This window comes from Caloenas nicobarica, chromosome 6 (genome assembly GCF_036013445.1).
Source record: "Caloenas nicobarica isolate bCalNic1 chromosome 6, bCalNic1.hap1, whole genome shotgun sequence".
Classification (NCBI taxonomy): domain Eukaryota; kingdom Metazoa; phylum Chordata; class Aves; order Columbiformes; family Columbidae; genus Caloenas; species Caloenas nicobarica.
This window is the reverse complement of record NC_088250.1, coordinates 35,479,485-35,502,591: the sequence shown is the minus strand read 5'-3', so window position 1 is coordinate 35,502,591 and position 23,107 is coordinate 35,479,485. Positions and strand designations below refer to the sequence as shown.

Here is a 23,107-nt window from a genome sequence, read left to right as displayed (position 1 = left end):
TTAAATGGACATATTTTGTTTTCAGTCAACACCCTCATTATATTAAAAGGGTTCTTCCTTCAGAATCACCTTCAGGTTATTTGCCACAGAGGAAATACTCATTATGCTATTCTCTATTGGAAGGCTCCTTGCATAAAAATAAGGGTTACAGGGTTGGTTTGGTTTAACTGAATTTCACAGCAAAGCCAGTGAAATGCCGAGAATTACAGAGCGCTGTTGTACAGATGGTACCGTCCACTCTGTGGTGAGGCACAAGATTTGCATTATCTGTCTGTTAATGTTCAGCAGCGGTTCTGCTCAGCCTTGTGTTCTAACTGACAGGTAACAGAAAAGACATAACTGACAGGCTGTAAGAAATCCAGGTGTTTTGTTACTGTTACATCAATGTTTAAGCAGACTACATGATACCCTATTCTCAGAACTTTGTTCTTGTGGTGAGGAGGTATGAAAACTGTGATTTGCCTTCTCTGTTACTGGATCTTAATTCTTTGCAACAGTGCTTTGCATGAGAAGAAAGAATTTTGTGAAAGCTACACGGCCTTATGGTGAAGTGCGTAATTCTCCCCTTCTCTCAGAAGGGGAACTTTGCAAGGGGATTCCCACAAGAAGACATGCTGAACCAACGCAGTACAAAGTGCTGTAAAATAAACAACCATAGGACAGGAAATGAAAAAGTCTAATCGATACCGCAAGAGGGATTAGTTAGTCAAATGTGAACATTCAGAACTGCAGTTTAAATCAAGACAGCTAACTCCTTCTTCCCATCCTGTACAAAACAATCTATAGCCATAGGATTCAACAGCTGCTTGCAACTTTGGTTACTGTCATTTGAAAGTTGGCACCTGCAGCAACCCCTGGCCTCGATACCATAGCATTGATTTAAGCACCCAGGTGGAGGGAAACACCTGGATTTGCACTAATGTTCATTCTCCCCGAGCTACCAGACCTACTTTGTGTTTTAGCTAACTAATAATAAACAGCAGGATTAGCAGGGGGACAAGTGACTAAACTGCCATGAGGGTGAGCACCGGCAAGCCAAGTTAGCTGGCGAGATAAAGCCAAAGTGCCCTTGGGTTTGGCTACTAAGCTGAGCCGATCACATCAGTTATCCACCTTACAGGCCAATACCATACCTCAGGAATTAGGGATTAGGAAGCAGAGCGAGCGAGCGCCAAACCCACGGCCTGCCCAGCCTCAGAGCCGCAGCGCAGCCCAGCACGCCTCTGCTGTGCGGCACGGCAGCTTCCGCCTCAGCATCAGGGCAGGGCCGGAGGTGCTGAGCCTCTTCAGGTCGGTTGCAGCTTCGTGAAAACTCACATCTGGAATATTGTGTCCAGTTCTGGGCCCCTCAGTTCCAGCAGGACAGGGAACTGCTGGAGAGAGTCCAGCACAGGGCAACGAAGATGCTGAAGGGAGTGGAGCATCTCCCGTGTGAGGAAAGGCTGAGGGAGCTGGGGCTCTTGAGCTTGGAGGAGACTGAGGGGTGACCTCATTAATGGTTATAAATATGTAACGGGTGAGTGTCCCAAGGATGGAGCCAGGCTCTTCTCGGTGACAACCAATGCTAAGACAAGGGGTAGTGGGTGCAAACTGGAACACAAGAGGTTCCACTTAAATATGAGAAGAAACTTCTTCCCAGTGAGGGTGCCAGAGCCTGGACCAGGCTGCCTAGGGAGGTTGTGGAGTCTCCTTCTCTGCAGACATTCAAAACCCACCTCGACACCTTCCTGTGTAACCTCATCTGGGTGTTCCTGCTCCGGCAGGGGGATTGGACTGAATGATCTTTCGAGGTCCCTTCCAGTTCCTGACATTCTATGGTTCTGTGAAAACGACCGTTTGGGCTGCTGAGGTGAGGTCGACAAGGCGCCGGGCGCCGGCCCTCAGCCGCCTGAGGGAAGGATCCCGCGCCGCCCCAGCCGTTAGCTGCGCGCGCCTCCAGCCGCTGCGCACGGCCCCGCGGTGGCGGCTCCGCTCTCGCGATAGGGCGGCCGGCGCGGAGCTCTCGCGAGAGGCGGGCGCGCGGAAGCGGCGTGGCCGTGCAGTGCCGGGGGTGAGGGGCTGTGCGGCCGCAGCAGCAGCAGCAGCAGCAGGAGGAGGATGCCGAGCGCTGCCGGCCGCGGGCAGGGCCAGGATTGCCGCCCGGACAGCACAGAGTCGTCGTCGGCCGATGTGGGTCTCCCGCAGGGAGGGGGCGGGCGCGGCGTCGAGGCTGCGTGTGCTGGGAGTGGGAAGGGGCAGGGTCCGGCCTAGCGCGGGGTTGGAGCCGCCCGAGGGGCCTGTGGGGCGGGGAGGCCGGGCCTGAGCGGGAGAGTTGGCCAGACCCGAGGGCAGAGCTGCCTTTTGCCTTTGCGCTGCCTGTAAACACTTCCCCCTTCGCCGGGCCCGGTCACTTGGTGCTTCACCGAAGAGCTCGGCCCCTCTCCGGTCGCACGGCGTCTCCTGAGCCCCGCGGGGGGCCGGTCACGCGTGTGCGGCTGGCGGAGGCCCTGCCTGGGCCATGGGAAGCGGCCCTGCCTGGTGCCCTTTCCTCGTTGCAGTCACCTGCACAAACCCCTGGGCTGGCGCTCGTAGCGGCGGGGGCACCGCTGACTCCTGCTGGCCTGGCAGCTGTGCCTGCCCTGGACTTGAAGACTGTGGAAATTGTAGGCCTCTATTTCTCCAAGAAGAAAAAAAAGAAAAGCATTAATAACGAGCATCAGTACATTTCATTATAAAATTAACTTTACTTGCTGTCGAAAAGCTGAAAATGCATCAGCAGTAAGGAATTTTGAGTATGGGTGGCATCTGTAAAATTAGACATGAGCCACAATTCATCAAAAACAGAGAAACAGAGACCCCTTTCTCCCCCCTCAGCCAAATAAAGTGTTTAGAATGAACTTAGATTAATGTATTGAATAGAATAAAATAAATAAACTAAGGCCTTTTTTATTTGGAAATGAGTGGACTTAATTGGGAAGCTGAATTTGTCATCTTTTTGATTAAAAGGCCACGTCCACCTGTGTCTTACCCAACGTTTTGTTAGTAGTAAGCCAAGCTTGCTTAGGCTGTCATAAGGACATGTGGTCTGCTGGATTTCTTAATGTACCTAAATATTGGAAGGAAATACTTAGCTATGGATCTACTTCTACAAGACTCAAATGTCTTTTCAGGAGTGGGCTCTTTCCGGAGGTATTCACGCTAACTTCTGTGTAGCAAATAATGATCCTAAGGTGTGTTTGCTGTTGTTGGATTTTTTTTTTTTCTTACAGGACACAGTTACCTTCCCTCACTTGTGCATGTCTAAGAGTCTGAAATACAATTTCTTGACTTTAATAGTATAGCTGATTGTTTTGTATTACCACTGGTAAATCTGTAATGATTTTGTTAATCTTTTTGCGTATGCTGCTTTGATGTATGTTTCTCACCTCCATTTTAGGATTATGCTAAGGAAAGATATGGAGTGTCATCAATGATACAATCCCAAGAGAAACCAGGTCAGTTAAAAAATAAAAGAAGTTTATTTTAAAAGAGGAGGGGAAAAAGGAGTTATATACTAGGTATCCTGTATACTAGTTTGAGAAATCATTTACCAAACTTTTTCATTCAAATCCTGCTGCCATTCTTTCCCGTGGTTTGAATACATTTGGCATTTGTGAGGCTGCATTCGGAGTGCTGTGTCCAGTTTTGGGCTCTCAAGTGCAAGGAAGATGTTAACGTTTTGGAGGTAGTCCGATGGAGCGCTACGAAATTGCTCAGGGCACTGAAGCACAGGGTCTCTGAGGAGAGGCTGAGGGAGCTGGGCTTGTTTAGCCTGGAGAAGGGCAAGTGATATTACTGAGATATTACTGTTTAAAGCTACTTAATGGGAGGGAGTAGAGAAAATAAAGCCAAACTTTCGAAGGTGTATGGTAATTGGACAGAAGGTCATGGACACAAGTCGGGAGACAGGAAATTCTCATTAGAAGAAAAACAAATAATGAGTGTGGTTGGATATTGGAGCTGGATCCAGAGAGGTTATGGAATCTCAGTCTTTGCCCTTGCCTGGATCACGCCCTACACAGCTTGTCAGTTTTTGTCTCTGTCCATCACTGCAGGCTTTTTTAAAAAAAATTATAATTTATAATGTACTGAGTCCTGAGATGTCAGGTTTTGTCTTTCTTTGAAGTAAGTTCTGCTATGGCTTGCTCTAACAGCACTCTCTGAGTAGGATATCTGCATACTCAGCCTTTGTTACTCCTGCATATGACCACCAAATCCATTAATATTATATATTAATATTTATGGGTTTTATAATTATTCACACCACTGTGAATTCAGGAAATCCTCGTTTTATACTGATGGGGAACTGGGATTCAGAATGACTTGTCAGCTAGAGAACAATCTCCCAGGCCAGCATTCCAAGAAATATTAATCTTCATATTATTCAGTGCGTGAAACAGGAATGAGGGAAGATAATAGACTGGCTTCTTGTAGCTTCTTCATAGTGAAATGTACAACAGAAACATTATCTGTGATTGAGTGGTTTTTTTTCTCTGCATGGTGGTTTTGGCCGACCTCCCTTAGGAAGGGAAATGCAGAATACTGGGAAGAGGAGGAGCCACAAAAGCAATCGTAGGTTGAAACCAACTAAAGGGGAACATTGTGTCAAGAATGTAAAGGGACAAGAAAATCATCAGAGGCTGTATTAACAGTCATTATTGAATAAAATATGTACTAGCTGTCAAAGAAAGGGAACTAAAGTTGAAGTTATATTGTAAGGCAGCCCAACTGCTGGATGCTGTGGTCTCTCTCTTTGTGATGCTGAGTCTTCTCCTGGGCCATTTTAACATGTTAATGATAACAACCATAATCTATAAATTGGTGTGGAGTTGCAACCCGAGAGGTATAATATTAAAGAAAAAGGTAACTCCTCCAAGTTAACACCCAACTGGTTAACCTGTACTGCTGACTGTAGACTGAAAGATTGCCCTGGTAGATCTCCTTTCCCTGCACTCTTCTGTGATGGCATTTAGCTCACTAGAGTTTCTGCAAGCTGTGTTTCCTCTGCCGGTTTCACACCCCATAGCAAGCAACTGTGTGGGAGACCCAGACTGCCTGATTGAGATGGTGGATCAAATCCTAGTCTGATAAAGTCCACCCTGCCAAGTGTCTCCTATTCAAAAGAAACACTCAAAAATACTGTGGAGAAAAAAAAAATATGTTGAGAAGGAAAATGGCGAAATCGACAGGAAATTCTATGAAAAAGCCTGAGTGGTGTATTTTGGTCTGTTGTACCCTCAATCCTCATTAGAAAAAAAAACAAACCAAAACAATGTATTGATAAGATTGAGTAACTTTTCCATTGGGCTTAAAATGCAACCTACAACACTCCTGCTGTTCCATTTTTTTAGAAGATGCTTATCCAGAGCACTAAAATTAGGTAACAATAAAAAGCAAAATGCCTGTAGTAAAAAAGTTGAAGATTGGCCTAGTCCCTTCCTTTAGACTAATGCCCTGTTCTTTAAAGATTCAGTAGTTCCTGTCAGGGAGAGCCCTTATCAAAGGACTCACATGAGGGTGAAGTCATCATTCCACATCAGTAGTGTATAAATGCTTTTCCCCAAAGTGTTCTGATTGCTTTGAGTGTCTTAGAGGAGCTGCTGCTTGGGGCAGGGGGTGGCAGGGAAGCACAAATGCCGGTGTTCCCCTCTGTCTGTACTGTATTAATTTTGTTTGTTTTTGAAGTCTGTGTGGGTAAGTGCCATTTCTAAGTCAGAATAACAAATTGTGGTGTGACATGTGCAGATCCACATACCGTCTGGTGGCTGGAGCCGACAGCCAGGACAGACAGCACAGACATGGGCAGGAGCTTGGTTGGACGGCTGCAGTGCTGTTGCTTTTAGGCTTTACTGCAGTAGCTGCGCTGTCCTGAGGACACCAGCTGGACATGGGAAATTAAAAATCTTAGAGTGATCAGAGCGAATTACTCACCCTTTCCAAGGCATAGGCTTGTTGTCCTTTTACCATACTTGTCTGTTTTTATTCCTCTGTAGGGAAATTAAAACTCTTTTCACATGTTCACAGAGTTGCTGCTTATATGCTCCACCCTGCTCTGCTGATCTCACAGACACCTGTGCCTCCATTCTTGGCCCACTTTAGTCTTTCCTCTGCTGATGTTGGCTGCCCTGGCTCTCTGATGTTCTCCCTTCCTGTTACGTCATGTCTTGAAGTCCTTCCTGCCTGCTTGCGGCTGTAATTGCTAGTAAAACTCACATATGCCTTTTCCTTTTTCTCCTTTCAGCCACATGACTTTCATCTCCCCTCCCTGGAAGCTGCTTTCATGTTATAATGCTTTTGGCTTTCAAGTTTTTTTAATAAACTTATCTTTTTCAAATGTATTCAACATTGTAAAGATGCTGGCACTTCACAGGGACAGCAGAGATACTGATCATACTGTTCAAAACTCCATGATGCAAGATAAATGAACTTAGTGAACAGGCTGATGTGACAGGCAGGGAATGGGGGCTTGGGGGTGGAAAAGTGATTTTTGTCTTGTATAACCCACACAGCTTTTTGCTTTTTATCCTCTCTCTGTATGTTTAGAAGAGGTTGAGTTCTGAGAGAAAGGTATTTAGTGTGTTGAAAAGGAGAGATTGTCCTATACAAGAAGGAAACAAAAAAATATTTTCCCCTTAGACATGATTCAAAATGGCAACGAAGGTGAGATAGCATAAATATTGAATTGGGGCTGGAAGTGTAATTTCAGGCTTAGTGTTTTGTTTGAACTTCGTTTAAAATCTTTGTTCCCTTGGCTTCACTGAAACTGTAGCATGGTTTAAAACATTTTTTGCATTATTTAATTGTCTGTAAGTCTTTATGTGGCAAGAACACAGAAAATGTAAGTATAGCTTGCATTTTTGGAACAAAAGTAGCTGATAGTCTGACGAGCATGGTGGGAGGACCTTAAAGGTGAGAGCAAGAAGCTTCATTTTTATCAGGAAGAGATGGAAATGAACTGAAAGGAATTCCAGGTGAAATTATATGTGAGAGTACAGAGGGAAGATTTGAGCTACAGTATGTTGGTTGGACAAGAGAAAATGAGTGACAAATGATTGCTTACACTAACAAATATAGACATCATCATGAACCAGAGGTGTTTTGGAAGTGAGAGGAAAAGAAGACTAGATTTGGGAAGTGTTGAAGGAGGGAAACAAAGTGACATTAACAGTTGCTACACTGAGCAACATGAAGCATTGAGAGTGGAGCACATGGACAGGACCAGAGACAATGGGCACAAGCTGAAACACCAGAGGTTCCCTCTGAACATCAGAACCCAGGTTTTTCACTAGGAGGGTGACCAAGCATTGGCACAGGTTGCCCAGCGAGATTGTGGTCTCCCTCTGTGGAGATATTAAAAAACCATCAGAACGTGATTGTGGAAAAATGGCTCTAGGTGACCCTGCTTGAGCAGGGGGTTGAACCAGGTGACCTCCAGAAGTCCCTTCCCACCTCAGCCGTGCTGTGATTGTGATCTGCTGTTGGAAAAAATGACTTTATGATGTCTCTTTTGGGGTATTGTTTTATTACTCTTTTTATGAAAGGTGAAATAGTTTTTGATAATTCATACTATATAAATTTTTTTGTGTTAAAGGTGTCCTGTTTAGTCTTGATGAAACATGAACCATTATTTATCCAAAAGATTTTTAAAAGTATTTATCTAAGGCAGATGGTTCTTGAAACACTAAGGATCCATAAAAAGGGTAACACCTCATTGTGTCTTTATGCTTGTGCCTGGAAAATGTTTTAAGTTTCTAACAACACAGTTTTAAGTTGACTGAGGTAATTTTAACTGTCTGAATGTCAAACTCTTAGAAATACTAGTGCTTATGGGTTGTTCTGGTTGCGTATTTCTTATAGTACTATACTGGTAAAGTTTGAATGTCAGAAGTTGCTGGCAAATGGTGACATTCTTTATTCCCCTTTCTCCCTTCCCCAGTGCACGTGTGCGCACGCACATTATTAATATATTTGAGCCAATTTCCTATCACATTTCTCTGTGCATTTTCCTTCTGTTCTGGTTTTGATGGGTGTCTGTGAAGAAAAAACTACATTGCCCTGAGCATAAGCTAATAAACATTTTCAACCCCCCTGAAATTCCCAGTGCAGAATAATAGGCTTGCAGGGCAAGCTGTGACTGGTACTCAGAGACAGAGGGAAGGAGTCCAGAACAGCAGATGGTAACCTGGGGTAGGCAAAACTTTGGAAAAGTTCTAGCGGGAAAAGTCTAGAGTGGAAGTGTCTTAGAAAATTAATGTTAGTTTGAAACAATGTCTGCGATGAAAGGCAGAGAGGGAGAACTAGCTTGTGTAATAGATTATAGAATAACTCGAGTTGGAAGAGACCCATAAGGATAAATGTCTCCCTTGAAGATTTTTTTTTGTCTAATAAGCAGTGTTTTTAACCACATATGAACTGTAAATAAGTAAGTGTAGCTGTTAGAACTGTTTGGGTTCTATGCAGTGCTATGTATATCCTCTAACTGATTTGCAGATACTATACAACGTGAGTGTTGGAGACCATGCAACAATACATTTGGCCAAAAATCTGTGGAAAAATACAATTAAGCAAGTACATTTAGAGCAATAGTGGCATGCAGCCAACATGTTTGCAGTTTATAATGATTGTATAAAATTTTTAAAGTCCTGTTTTTTTAAAAAATATTTCCCTGGATAATTTTTATTTTTCCTTTGCTATCCAAAATCTGTGTTTTCCAAACCATGCATTCCTGTTGTTATTCAGCTTTCTTGAGTACATAGAATTTGAAGGGTTCTTTCTGATGAATCCTGGCTCTTAAAATCATAGTAATGCTTCATCAGGTTGTCAAAGAGATTCTCTCTTAGAATAAATTTTACTGGTTTTACACAGTAATACTGTTGTTCCAAAATGTTATTGTGTTTATCGAAATCTTCTTTTAATTTCTAATGCACATTTTTTTGTGGTTTATTTCTCTTCTTTTTTTAAAATAATTGTTTTACAGTTATATTCACCTTACGTAGATACAGAGAACAGTCGTGTCACCTCTGAGCCTTTGTTTTGCTGTGTTCAACATGCCAACTTCCATGTTGCAGAGTGGCGCAGGGCAGGCATCCCTTAGCTAGCAGGAATCCAGATTAATAAGTGCAGCACAGGGAAGTCCTATCAAAAATAGTGTAGTCATGCTGGGTTCTGCCATCCGTGGACTACAGTAAGTCTCGCTTTTGTTTTAGTGCAGTTTCACTCTGCTATATAAATCAAACAATAAGCTTGAACCAATTTAAAACTACTTGATCAAGTAAAATTCACTGAGAAAGGAAATGGCATCTTGTGTGTTTCCAGTACATCTGTCATGCTCTAGATACAAAAAATAATGATTTAGATTTATTATAAATTATAGCAATGATAGAAAATGTATTTGGAGTTTAAAGTGAAAAATGTTTTGCTTCAAAAAAACCAAAACCATTTTAAAATGTGTTATTTTTCTGTAATTCAGATAGAGTTTTGATTCGAATAAAAGACTTGACAGTGGAGAAGGCTGATGAAGTGGTTTGGGTACGTGGCAGAATTCATACAAGCAGAGCTAAAGGTGAGATGTCTCCAGGGTTTTTATTTTTATTTCCTCGTATTGTTGGTGTAACCTGAATGTTCATTTTGGCTTCATAACCTCTTAGTTATGTCTTGCATACAAGAAAACTTTGCCACCTGATTACTCAGTGTTCACTCGGTGTTCGCTTTGACTGGTTATTTTATCTTTTTTCCACCTCTCTTTTCCTGACAGGGGAAAAGGAAATTTTATTTTCAGCTGAGTGGAAATTGGGTATTACTATTACATTGTAGTAAAAGTGAATTTTGGTTTTTAACGTATTACTAAGTAATGTATGGACAATTGTAAATCATAGGCATTTTAAAATATTATAGTGATTTTCCTTTGGGTGTTACAAGCTTCTACTGTAAAACGTGTTTTTATTATAAATGTATCAGTTGTCAGACAGGCCATATGTATCCTGCTGCTTATGATTATTTTCACTATACCTTTTCTTCAAAAGGAAACAAAAATTTGTGTTTAAATTTCAGAATTTTTACTTTCGGTTACCAGTGTCTGATGATATCAGTTTGAACTTAAAATGAGAAACATCATCTTTCATTAACAAGACAAAGGGAAAATCCTTTCATAGGTTCTCAGTAGTGTGGGCTGTCCTACTTGGCTGTCTGACAGCCAAATTTCTTCCCTGGAACCCGAAATTCTCTCCGGAGATCCGTTTGCCATATGCAAACTTAAATAGGCTTTGGCCTTTTCAGTTGACATCAGATGCTGACAACTGTTGTACTGGTTTCAGTTGCGTTTGGCAGCTCCGTGGTGAGATATAAATACCTTGTCTTCCCAAGAGTTGAAAGAAGCGTAAAGAAATTATATTCACGAATGAAATTTAACAGTAGTTTTAGGATTGGGAATAATGCAAATTAGGGGCAAGAATACAATACAGAATATTGTCACAGATACCAGATTCATTTCTCTTTTTGAGTCTTTATTTTCCTAAATAGGTCCCTTTTAATGAGGATCTCTACTGCGGTCAGTTAAAATAAGGAACTGCATGTAAATATATATGGATAATGCTAATTTTATTTTTTATTAGAACCTTTAAGTTTAGGAAGTCCTCTGTGACTTCCTAAATCCTAAAGTTCTGTGGTGTGGTCTTACATGGAAGTCTCTCTTTGCTATGTATAGAAAATGTGAACCCCCAGAAGCTGTGAAAGCCTTGGTCACTACAACTTGAAGTTGTTCAAGCAGTAGACACTATCTAATTTAGATGTTACTATCAGTATACAAATAAGAGTATCTTTGTGGCTTTTTCTTTTGCCAATTGTAGGAAGAGTTCAGACTATTAACAGAATTTTGTATATTAAAGTGTCTCTGCAGGCCTTTAAAACGACATAAAGTTCAATGGTTGTTTATTACTGTCTCTGTATTGCATTTATATACAGTATCTTGCATGATGTATGCATTTACTTTAATCAGAGTAACATATATTTAACATGGCAATATTAACTTACAAGAAGCTGTTTGTCATCCTTTGCCTTTGACCTCAGGAAAGACTTGTTTTTCATGAATTAAAAGTGCTTATATTCAAAGCTCTTTATACAACCTGAAGAATTAAAACAAAATGAGTTGATTATGGGCATGAAATGTTCTCAATTTATTGATTGTGCTTCTTGTTCCCTCTTGGTCTGGCAACACAGAGCAATTCTGACATTCAGGGAGTGCCACATGCTTGTTTACTTAAGCTTTGGGGGAAAGAATCTTACCAGAAAAGCAAATGTTAAAGAGTAAAAAGTAATGTTAGACTTTCCCACACACATCGTGGCGCTATTCCTACCGTTATGGAAAGTCTTGCAGGAAACAGGAAAGTCTTACAGAAAAATAGCTTTAGTTTTTCTCAGAAGCTCAAATTTGATTCCTAAATAACCAGCGTATCCTTTATTTAACCCTGTCTTGTTCTGACCAATAAACCAAAAAAAAGAATGCGAACAACTGCAGAATCCAGCTGTCTCGTATAGCAAGCCACTCATGAAGCCTGATGGAAATTAACTGAAGGATGTGTGAAGAATGGGGTGTTGGGAATTTCTGTGGTTTGTACTAAAATTGAAATGCTTGGGGCCCTGTGGTTTTTGTCATAGATTGACTAAATGTTATTTCTGGCTCTATTTTAAAGCCAGCATAAGCTACTGATCACGTTTATCATTGAAAAGCAGTTGGGAAACCAGTCTGAGCTCTGCCAGGCAGTTGGGATTTGTGCAGTATGTCAGGCCTGAACTTGGTTTTGGTTTATGAATGCAAAGGTTTATAAAACATCAAAATAATATGTTTGAAAATAAGAGTACCACCAAGAGCAATTTAAATACTGGAGCCACTTTACAATAAAGCATATAAAGTTTTCTCTTTGCTGGCAGATTTCTGTAACTAGCAATGTATTAATTTATATGACCAAACTTTTTTTATTCTTTATGCAAATTCCTTCCTTACATCCTTTTCTCTCATAAGGTCTGGTGCCATTTGGTCTTTGATCCAAGAAAGGAAAGGGATTCGTGTTTGTTTTTATGTGCTTACTTTTGATGGATTCTCTGTGTGGTGTCTTCTCTTATTTGTTCAGTGACTAGAAGTTCCTTGCATTAGGCTGTGTCAGACCTTTTTAACCAAATTTCTTTTAAAAATGTCATGTTTATAGGCATTCCTGTGGGACAATGTGTTGGTTTATTTTATAGAAACTTAGAGTAGTTTACTGCTGAATCTGAATAAAGTTGGTCTTGTACTTTTCAATTAAATACGATGTAAATGTTTTGAAACACATGGAGAACAACCCAGAATCCAGATTTTTTTTCTCACTCTGATGTTTCCTTTTTTCTGTCTCTTGATTTGGAAAGGCATCTAATCATTAAGTAGATTTGATTGTAGCTTGTCTTTTTGATACATTATTTTGCATGCATTAGGCTCTTTTGGGAAAAAGTTCTGTTTCCTCTTACAATCTGTGTAACTGTGATATTTTATCTATTCCTATCAGTGAAGTTTTTTTGATCACTTATCTTCTGTGTGATTAGGAATGGTTATATTCCATAAAACATCCTCTTTCCTCATGAAAACAACTACTGTTACTCATGACAAAAAGATTTGAGTCCTTTTGAAAATGCAGATATTCATCAGACTTCTGGTGTTTGGGATTAAGTACAACTGCCAAACTTTTGCTTCTGAATAGTGTGATAGCAGCTCCCTCCATTTATTTCACTACCTTCTCCTTAAATATTTACTAGTTGAATGACATTGTAGCTGTCTTGAGCTGTGGTTTTTTGTTTGAACACCTAATACAGCATCACTGAAACCTGGATCATAATTTCCTAAATTATTTGTTACTGTAATCATGGAGACAAACACTGTTTTCTAGGAAATACTGTATCAAACCACACTGTAAGTAAGAAATATTGAGATGTCAAAGGTGTGAGATACGCCTAGCTTATCTAAACAAACTTAGCATATTGTGACCTGTGGAAAAATTGTACTTCATTTGTTGACTTGCTGGATCTAAAACCCAGGCATGGGTACCACTGAAGGCTCTATTTAATTTCTGAAGCCTGTACTTTTCTAATTTAAATCTGTGGCTTAATGTTTGCCTGCAAGAAATACATACATCTGTACCATATTAGCTTCTTTCCTTAGTTATGGCAGCCTCAGGAATACAGAAATAGTTGTACTCTGTTTTCTGAAAATATGGAATTAATTTTGTTGCATTTCTGAAATCACAATCATAGGACAAGGTTAAGTATTTCCAATAATTATAATTTTAATTTTTAATAATGTTTTGTACTAGTTTTATATGTTTGCTTTGATTTTCATCAGATTGTGTGTCAAATGTTCTGCATTTATCTTCTGATACTATTTAGACTTTCTGCAGCTATGTGTCAGGAATGGTAATCTACATAATTACAAATGAAAACTGCAAAAGACTTTTTAGTGTCAGTGTTCAAGTTAGATGTATGTTGATTGACATACAATAACTGGGAAATAGCTGTCTTTAACAAATCTGGCTTCATCCTATTCTCACCATTTTAGTGGAAACGTTATAATGTTATGAGTCAGAACTCAGAATTAAAATGATATGGATGCATTTTATCAAATACTGGTACAACAATGAAGTGTTTGTTGTTAATTTCTCTCTCTGAGGAAGAAGCATATAAAATCAGCATATTTCCTTAAGTCTAAGTTAAGGAGTAAATGTTTATTAGAGATGTGAGGTGAAATATGAAATTATTGTAACTGTCAGCTAAACAGATTAGAAAGAATTTGTTGACTTGAGAAATACCCATTTTAAAAGTCAACAAAGTGCACTATGTTCTTTGTAAATTATTATTAATTCCTATTAATTTCTTTTTCCCTAAGCTGTTAATGAATAAATTGCTCCTCCAGGAATTTTTACTGGGCTGTTTTAGGTTCTTGTCATTCACCAGAATCAATACTCCTTTTGTTCCCCTTCATCCTGAATGTGTGGTGTATCATAGAATGAACATTGTTGGTTTAGTCCCTGTGGTGCAAAATCAAGCCTATTTGTCTCAGAGCAGCTTTGTAAAATGAACTTTACAGCTTTAATTTGAGAAGATGAGAAAAAACTTGTTTTAAAATAATGTAGACCTGGAAGTATCGGGGAGCAAAGCAACAAGGAAAAGTATGATTTACTTCTTGCAGTTGAAGAACAGTAGATATTTTTAAAGTTATGAGTTCTAGTTTTTGTTTTGTCTAGATGTTATTTATCTTGGAAGGCTTATTATTATTAGTTCTAGAAAATGCCCATTCATGTATTTATAGATGTAAGGGAGAATTATTCAATTGATCTCAATGCCTGGTGTCTGTACATGCAGACTAGTTTGATGTTGCTATTTGGGGTGGGACGGGTGGCAAGGGAGAGAAACTCACACCCCTCTTAAAAGCTCAGTTGAGTTTTAAAGTAGTAAAGCATTTTTTCCTCATTCACAAAGACCTCAAGTAACTTGTCCTTAATACACCTGTGTTGTTTTCCTTTGTATTCAGGGAAGCAGTGTTTCTTAGTCCTGCGTCAGCAGCAGTTTAATATCCAGGCTCTGGTGGCTGTGGGACAGCATGCGAGCAAGCAGATGGTAAAGTTTGCTGCCAAGTAAGTAAGCAATTATATCCTGTTGTCAGAGTAAACAATGGTGGGAACCAGGGCTCCCAGGGGCTGGGACCATTTTCACACATTAACATCAATGCTTCGTTTGTTTTAAAATGTAGTTATTTAAATTGTCAGTTCACTATTGCGCTGAATACATTACACTGACAAAAGATAAAATAGAGAACAGGCTTGAAATTCATTCTGAACTGCTGAAGCAGCATTCTCTCGCCACAGACAACCTACATTTACTTTCAAGCTGGCTAACAAAAAGTGGCAAGCTGAGCTTAGTGGGACACTTCATTTTGTGTGTGGTGTTTGTGTGTGTCTGCACATGTGCAGGGTTTTTCTTCTACAAGATGTGCAGTGTAGTGATACGTTTTATAGCTAGAACTGATGTGAAGAAGTTCCATGTTGCAAGTGGCTTACTGAGTTGAAGAAATTAAGAGTTTCTTCTGTACACTGAGTTAATCTTATTTACACCTTATTTTTGGCACTAGAATTTTTAATGAGGGATTTAAGTTACTTTAAAAAATGTTTTAGGGGTTAATAGCAAGACTTGCCAATTAAACAAATGTTTGTTGCGGCAATTTAAATTCAGTTATTTGGTTTGTTTCATTCTTAAAGATAAAAAAAATTACACTTCAGGTTGTCCAGTATACTTGCATGACAAAGCTGTTTTTATAGTAGAGCTTTTAATTATGTATATCTACTTGTTCGCAAATAGGAATGTGGATCAATTCAGTGCAATAATATGTTGAACATGTGGCACTTGAGTTGCTTCTGTTTGGTTCTTGGCACTACTCTCATGCCTGGGAAGGGAGCCCCTACTAATTAGCTGCAAAAGTGCCCCAGCCTTCAACCTTCTATATGCCAGGGAGAGGAAGGATTCATTGTAGCCCAGACTTCCAGAAGCCAAGTTAAGAAGGTTGGGATAATGCTTGTGCTGAGGAGGTTTGAGGTTCAAGGCAACGAGAAAACAGAACCAGCAGTGTTTGCTGTTTGGCGGTGCTGAGGGTTGGCAGTGCCAGGGTGAAACATGCTGTTTACAGGTGTTTATGAGCCAAAGTGGAGTGTTCTGTTTCTTCATGAAATAGTTTGTTCTCTCCAGCGCTTAGGATCTTTGAAAAGAATTAAGTATATAATGCACTCGTTCCCCAGTTCATCTTCCTCTAACCTACCAACAGTCTGTCTGTACTTGCACTAAAGAACCTGCGCTACAGAACAGTGAAACAACTCTTGTGATGCTCAATCTCCTATTCTCCAGTTCTCTCCAACATCTCTCTTTTTCAGTTTTCTGGTTCTTTCCTTCACAACTGAATTTCTTACATTTCATAAGTGGCAGAGCTCAATGGTTAGGAGCTCATGGGAGGGAAGTTGGTCATTGCTCTTTTCTTTCTTGTGCTGACTCTGCTATTTGTAAGCCTTCCATGACTTTTTTTTTTTTTTTTTTTAATTCACTGATCTTTTTTTACTGAGTTAGTTTTCTGTCAGTTTAGTGATTTAAACTAGGTCATGGAGGTCCAGAGCTAAAAAGGAGTGGTAAATGGTGGAAAAGGGTATCTGGAAAGAGTAGAAGGCAAAGCTCCTTTCTTTTCTGGCAGCAGCGAGCTGTTCAGTCAGATGGAACCTCATCCTTAGATTCTTTCCAGCTCCCGGTCATCTCCTCACTTTTACTGACATGACAGACCTGATTTCCTCTGAGTAGCCAGACACATGATGTTTGTACTATGTTTTAACTTTTCATCCTGCTCCTTTTTGTGATAGCTTTTTCCAGCTAAACCCTGATACTTCAGCCTCTCCGATTTATAGCATGCGTGTTTTACTCATTATTTGTGCTTCTGAAATGCTTCCTTGCTTATCGTTATGTGCTTTGAATGGCAGAACTTTCTCTGCTACAGCATTCTGCGTTTTCTTTTAGGGATTTGCTTCTGGTTTTTTAACACCATTAGTGCAATCATCTTCTCATTCCTTCTCACCAACAAACCTATTTTATGAATATCCTGACATGCTGTCTCACTTTTTCCAGTGTTTTATCTCCTACAATTTTACCTGATACCACCATTGCAGCTGCCACTTGTCCTCAGAACCTGTGGTTGTTCCGTGACTTCTGAGTGCACTTGTGGTTGGTACCACCTGAAGCGCAGCAGCAGCACTTGCCTTATCTTCTGGCACTTTCCTCCTAGTTCTCACCTGCTGGGGAATGATGCCATTATTACCAGCAGATCAGGCTGGTCTTCGATGTCTAAAAATAACTCTACTGTTTCTCTACCTTTCTCTGTGTCTTTTTTCATCGTCTCCTTTTGTTTCCTACACATTAAATGAGGAAATACACATTTATTGAAGAAAACATTTAACTTAAATACCTTACATTTCAACTAAATTTTTAAACTAAACTTTTTCACTGGTAGTACATAAACTTTATTTTTCATGTGCTGCTTTCTTATATTTTGATACTGGGTCCAAAACTTTCTTTAGAATAGTCTGCAAAATTGTGCATCTTGAATTTTTAGTGAGAACTGATTAAATCGAGCACTTTTTTACAAATTTTCATAAATAATAAACAAACCAGTTCCTCTTTTAGATATTGGCACATGGAAAGCAAGAACTTTCATAACCCTCTGTGGTCTAGCAACATGCATATACTAATTATCTCCATTATCGCAAGAATTTGAGTTCTTTTTAGTGAAAGATACTTAATACTGGTTTAACTCAGTTTTACAAAGAAATATCTGAGTTTAGCTATGAAAGGTTTCTAGTTGAACTTTCAAAAAATACATAGCCAACAACATAGAGCGAGTCAAGATAGTGGCTTGGCAGCTGTGGACTTCTTCTGTCTTTCATCAGAAAAAATAATTCAGCCTAGTCCTGCAAGGGATTCTGCGTAAGAGAGTTAATTGTGTCTTTCAGCCAGCAGAGGTGCCAGGTGGTGCAATTAGTAATTTATCAACCTGCTTTTTTTTCCGTAAAGTATTGCGTGCGGCCAATTTTGGGTTTGTTTCTCTTTTGTTTTGTTTATATCAGCATTGAGCCTTCCAGCCCACCCCACCACCACCATAGCCATGTGATGTGATATGAGCAGTGAGAGAGGTGGTTAACACGTTCTAATTTAGCTGCCCAAACAATGTGCTCAGGAAGTACCTTGATGGGTCTTTATAGTAGGCTGGAGGATGAAAATCCATGAAAAGAGGTTAAAAATGGAGGAAAAAAAAAAGGGTAAACTTGCAAGAAAGTACTTCTCAATGTAGAAAAATATACATAAGTTCATCAGCTAGCTGAATTGGTAATACCAGGAAAACTGCTGGCTATTGCGGAAATATTTTCTTTATCCATTTCTGTTTAATTTTGATATTGGTGATCTGGAACAAAATGTCAAATCACAGTTGTTAAGTTTGCTGATGACACAGACATTGGCGTGGTAAACTAGGGGCTAAGAATATATAGTAATGAGGGCTCATTTAGAATAACCACTTTGTTGCACTTCAGTGTGAATTTGTACCCTTCTGGTCATTAGTTTGGATTTTGTGTATGTTCAGGATTAGTATGTAGGATAGTCAGTGATGAGAAATGTGAGATCATGATAAATAACTGACTTCACAGGAGTGCATGCAGTTGTCTTACCTGCTATGCCAGGAGATCTCTTGAGTTTTGAAAAAGAGGAATAAAATGCCATTAATGTAATATATGCCAGTCATTAGACCATTTCTGCAGTGTTTTGTCCACTTTTGTTGTCTTTGTGTCCGAATATATGCCAAATTGGAAGCAGTTGATGGTGAAGCTGCAAGATGGAATGATGTGTGGTCAGGCAAATCTGCCTTCCTGTGAGACTAAAGAAAACTCTATTCTATCCAAGGGAAATTAGTAATTTAAATCCCACTCTGATGGTACCTATGCAAGATTTTCTGCTGATGGAGTGTTCTTTACTTTACAGATACAAAGGTATGACAAGATGCAATGAACAGATAGTGAAGCTAGGTAGATTTGGAAGGGAAATAAAGGGATTTCTTTTTCAGTGAAAATGGTTAAAAATGTGTAGTGGATTTTGTTACTCAAAATCTTTAAAAGAATAAGTTGTTCTGTTTTGTTTTTTATTCCCAAGAAGATATCCAGGTTCATCCAGGTGTTAGAATGTTATATTTTTAGAATGAAGAGAATAAGGATAGATGTTTACCTGGCCTTCATGTATACAATGTCAGTTAACTCCTCTTTCAGAGGGCTTAGTGGATACTTACTGTGTTTGTGCAGACAGTATTACAGTTGCTCTTATTGAGTTGAGTATAAAATATTTATACTTTCAACTATTTACAAACAGAACTCATTTTTTTGGCATAAGCTCTATTGCCTTCATCTTTCACTGACATTCAGATAAAATATTATTTTGTTTTATGACAATTATTTAGTATTTTTAGATTTAATAATATTTTGTGCAGTCTGATTACAGAAAAGTGTTGAAGAAAAAAAAAAGAAAATGTCTGAACAAGTATAGATGTTTCTATCAAGTAAAACATTTTCTATTTAAATTGTATAAATAATGAAGTTTCTTGCAGTTCTTCAGACTTTTGATCAAGAAAATGCTGATTGCGATTCACTTAGGGAGGCCTGCATGGGGTTCAGCTTGCAACATGAAGCTGTTGATGAAAGATGTTGTCACACAGATGACAATAATGCAATCCTGTGGTTAAAAGAGAAAGTCTTGGCTAATAGACACGCGGATAATTAAGAGGGACATAAGGCATCTAGTGGACGCTTTAGTAATTATAGTCTTGATTTTTTTGGAAGGAGCATTACGTATAAAGAAGCAGTTTGCTCTGCAGAGGAATTTTTTAGTGTTGGACTTCATGAATCTATAACTAAAATGGCTTCTTTAAGGATTAAACAATATAAAAATGTCTTCTGTCCTAATGCATCATGCATCCTAATTTAGTTTCTAGCCCTTTTTAATACTAGTTCCAGATAGAAATATGATTGTCTTTCATGGACATGGTGATGGCTTTGGCATGCTTTTCTGCTACTTGTTCACTTTTTTTGGTTTGTTTGGGATTTTTTTTGTTACTCAGTGGAATTTTATCAAAAAATCACCTAGATGACTTAGTGCTGCTGCTGCAGATAATACTGCTGTAGTTGCCGGCATTTCATTAAAGCAGATTGTTTCTTGTAACTTGAACTGAAATTACCATTTCAGTAACATTCTTGGAATTACCTGTTTGGATCGAAGCTGCACCTTCTAGGTTTCTGTAGTTTCCATTTGATGCACCATGTTTGGGACTTCAGCTTTTTCCAGCACTGGGACTTGCTGAGCACAGTTCAAACAGAACTCAAAACATGAGCTTTTACTTCCATACCAGGTTAGATACGTAGTCTGAAGGAGCAAAAGCAGATTTTCTAATATCAAATGAAAGTTGAGAGTAGATGATGAATGTTTGTAAATACAAGGATGGTCATGTGCAGTAGAAAACTTGGTAATGCTTTTGTGTGCCCAGGCAGTTATACATATATATGGATACAGGGCTCTACATAGGTTGGACCCGAGTTTAAACACATCTTAAAATTAAAACAAATTTAATGACTAAGAGATGTTACAGTTTTAAAGTGTGTTCCAAATGAAAAAAAAATTAATTGCAACTCCAATTTAGAGAGGAAAAAAGCACATTTTATCACAAGTGCAAAGTTTTAAAGTTCTGTTGTGCAAGTTCGCAAAGCCATATTGCAGTTACAATGATGTAAAAGCCAGTTCTTCCTGTATTTTAAAACTGATATCGTTGTGCATATCTTAAATCCTGTGCATGTTCTGATCAAAGCTCTATAATGAGTTCACTAACACCAGTTCTCAGCCATGGGATCAGTAATCTGATAATGAATCCCTCATAAAACACATTAACGTTTAAATATTATTTTCTTTTGCATAGTGCAGAGAATTTGCTTCAGTGAGTTTAAAACAGTGTTTTTCTTTGCAATTATTAGTGAGAGGGCTTTAATTCAGCAGATTAGAAGCTTATGTTTTCAATGAAGACACTGTTATTTGTGTCATTAGTAGTGTTTTCTGGGCATCTGCCAGAATGCTGACATGAAAAAGGAAGCAGGAAAAACAGAGGAGAACTGTTTAGGGAAAAAAAAAAGTACAAGAGTAAAACTTTTATTCTTTTAGACATTCACTTATTTGAAAAGCAAAGGGAATTTATAGTTACACCTAATACTATTTTAGCATGATATATTCTCTGTACATTTCTTATCATCACGTTCTCTTTCATCCAAAGCATTGTTATTTCTGCCTCAGTCTTTTTAAGGAGTTTTAAACAGAATAATTGGTAAGAGAGTGTACTTGTAAGTACTTAGTGTCATTTCTCCTTGTCTGTCTTGTATTTCTTGCCTTTGCTTAAATAATGGAGATGAAGCTCACACTTAACTAAATGAATTCTGATTTAAGGCCTGCTATCTACCTCTGCTTTGTACAAATTTAGTCATTTGTTCGTGATTTGAGTGACTGTAGCTCTTTTAAGTGTAAATGTACCAGAAAAACCTACTATTCACAAATTTTATGCAGGATGTGGAATTATCTAATAGTTAAGCAAGTCAAGCATATGGAGCACCATGGTCTCTATAACTTTTAGAGCAGCTGCCAATGAGTTCTATCACCTGAACTTATTACCATCAAAGAAATAGTGTAATCAACTAAAATGCTCAAATTTGGCTTTTTTTAGTTACGTGTAATTTACTTACTGCAATGCTGTTAAGTTTTGAGAATTTTGATGCTTGAATTTTCCACTGTTACTTTAATATAATCAGATTTTTTCAAAACCAGTAAGTTTTATTAAAAAATTTGGTTGGATAATTTAAATATGAACTCAGCTTTACAACGTTAAAAAGTTTCTCCCAGGTTAGACGGAAGATCCACATAGCTTTTCTTGGGGCTAATACGGATGCTCCAGGAACAGCAGAAAGCAGAGTGAGCAAGCGGTCACAGTTGGCAACACTTGCTGATTTGTATCTCAGCTGTTTCTGGGTCACACCACTCGGGCTTTAAAAGCCAAATTTCCCGCATCAGCTAAAAAGAGAAACTGAATTGTTTAGCCGGGTAAATCCCACTTTAAAAATGTGAGAGAATGACTAATTCCAAACATAGATATTTCTAAAGAGGTACTAGAAAAAACGAAGCAGATGCCAGTGATCAGGACTGTAGTTACCATCAGCAGTAGCTTGTACCTGCTTATACTCTGTCGTCACCTCCTGTAACTGGGCATTACTGCACCTCGGGAACGCCTTCTATGCATATAAGTATTTATCTCACCACTCTCTAACTTAGCTGTATGAGATTTGTGGGTTGGGTTTTTTGAGGCATGGGGTCTTAATAAAAAATAATTCAACCTTGTAAACTTGATTGGTAATTGCTCTTTGCTTTACTGAGTTCAGTAGTGGCCAGCTTGTCTGATGACAACCTCACTCATTTCTTATGATTTGTGGTTAAACTGAGGGCCTGCTACTTCCCTGCATTTTCATGCAAAGGAAAGAAATATTTTCTGATATTTGGCCTTTTGTAAGCAGGCTAGCAAAGAGACAGAGTGAACATATATTTCCAGCGGGGGTGATATTCTCCGCAGAATATTACTGGTTTAAAGTCCAGTACCTTAAATACCTAAATAAAAACTGGTCATACAAATTATTTTCTCACCTATGACTCTTGAGGATTTTGTTATTGTTTGTTTATAGCACACATACTTTATACCATATTTTTGGAAGACTTTCAAGATGTCGCATGATCTTTTAATGTACTATTAGTGACTGTTAGTGGAGAGCAATTAGGATGTCTCCTGTCATAGAGAAATGACTTAGAAGCATCTTGCCTCTTTCAGTAACAAGTCATGTAATTTAAACAAGTTCAATCAGTTTTGATTTTCCCCTCCACATCAGGACTTCCTTTCGGTTCGTTGTTCTGCTGGTTAAGACACGTCTTTCAGATAATTGCATCAGCTGACACATGCAAGAGTGTACGTGGCCCAGAAAAAGAAAGATGCAACTTGTCACTTTATGTATACACACAAAGAATGAGTGAGCACTAAGCTTAATTACGATTCTTTCCAAGTCTTCCATCCCAGTTTGAATTTCTTGTGGCTGGGAATATTTAGCAAAGTCCTTCATTACTCAGTTATTGTATATATATATATATATATATATAAAAAATTAACTTTACCTAAATCCTTAACTCTGTTTTGTTGTTCCAGCAATCCATACAGTACATGAAAGTCCTACTGCTCAGTAGTGAGTCTGGTGCTGTGAGTGATGAAATTTAGTAACCCTCCTATCCTATCTTTATTGACAGCATCAACAAAGAGAGCATTGTGGATGTAGAAGGTGTTGTGAGGAAAGCATATCAGAAAATTGGAGGTTGTACTCAGCAAGATGTTGAGCTTCATGTTCAAAGGGTAAAATTTTGAGCAAATGGAGCACTG

The 23,107-nt window shown here is 39.0% G+C and overlaps 1 protein-coding gene across 1 annotated transcript in view; it reads left to right on the top strand.

Annotated features, from left to right (window-relative positions):
• The first annotated feature begins 2,007 nt into the window (after positions 1-2,007).
• DARS1 (aspartyl-tRNA synthetase 1) overlaps positions 2,008-23,107 on the top strand; it is a 40,917-nt gene continuing 19,817 nt past the window's right edge. The window contains exons 1-5 of the mRNA XM_065638105.1: positions 2,008-2,169; positions 3,416-3,473; positions 9,488-9,580; positions 14,567-14,669; positions 22,978-23,080. Coding sequence (XP_065494177.1) covers positions 2,098-2,169; positions 3,416-3,473; positions 9,488-9,580; positions 14,567-14,669; positions 22,978-23,080 — 429 coding nt within the window. The 5' untranslated portion in view covers positions 2,008-2,097. The remainder of the gene's footprint in view (positions 2,170-3,415; positions 3,474-9,487; positions 9,581-14,566; positions 14,670-22,977; positions 23,081-23,107) is intronic.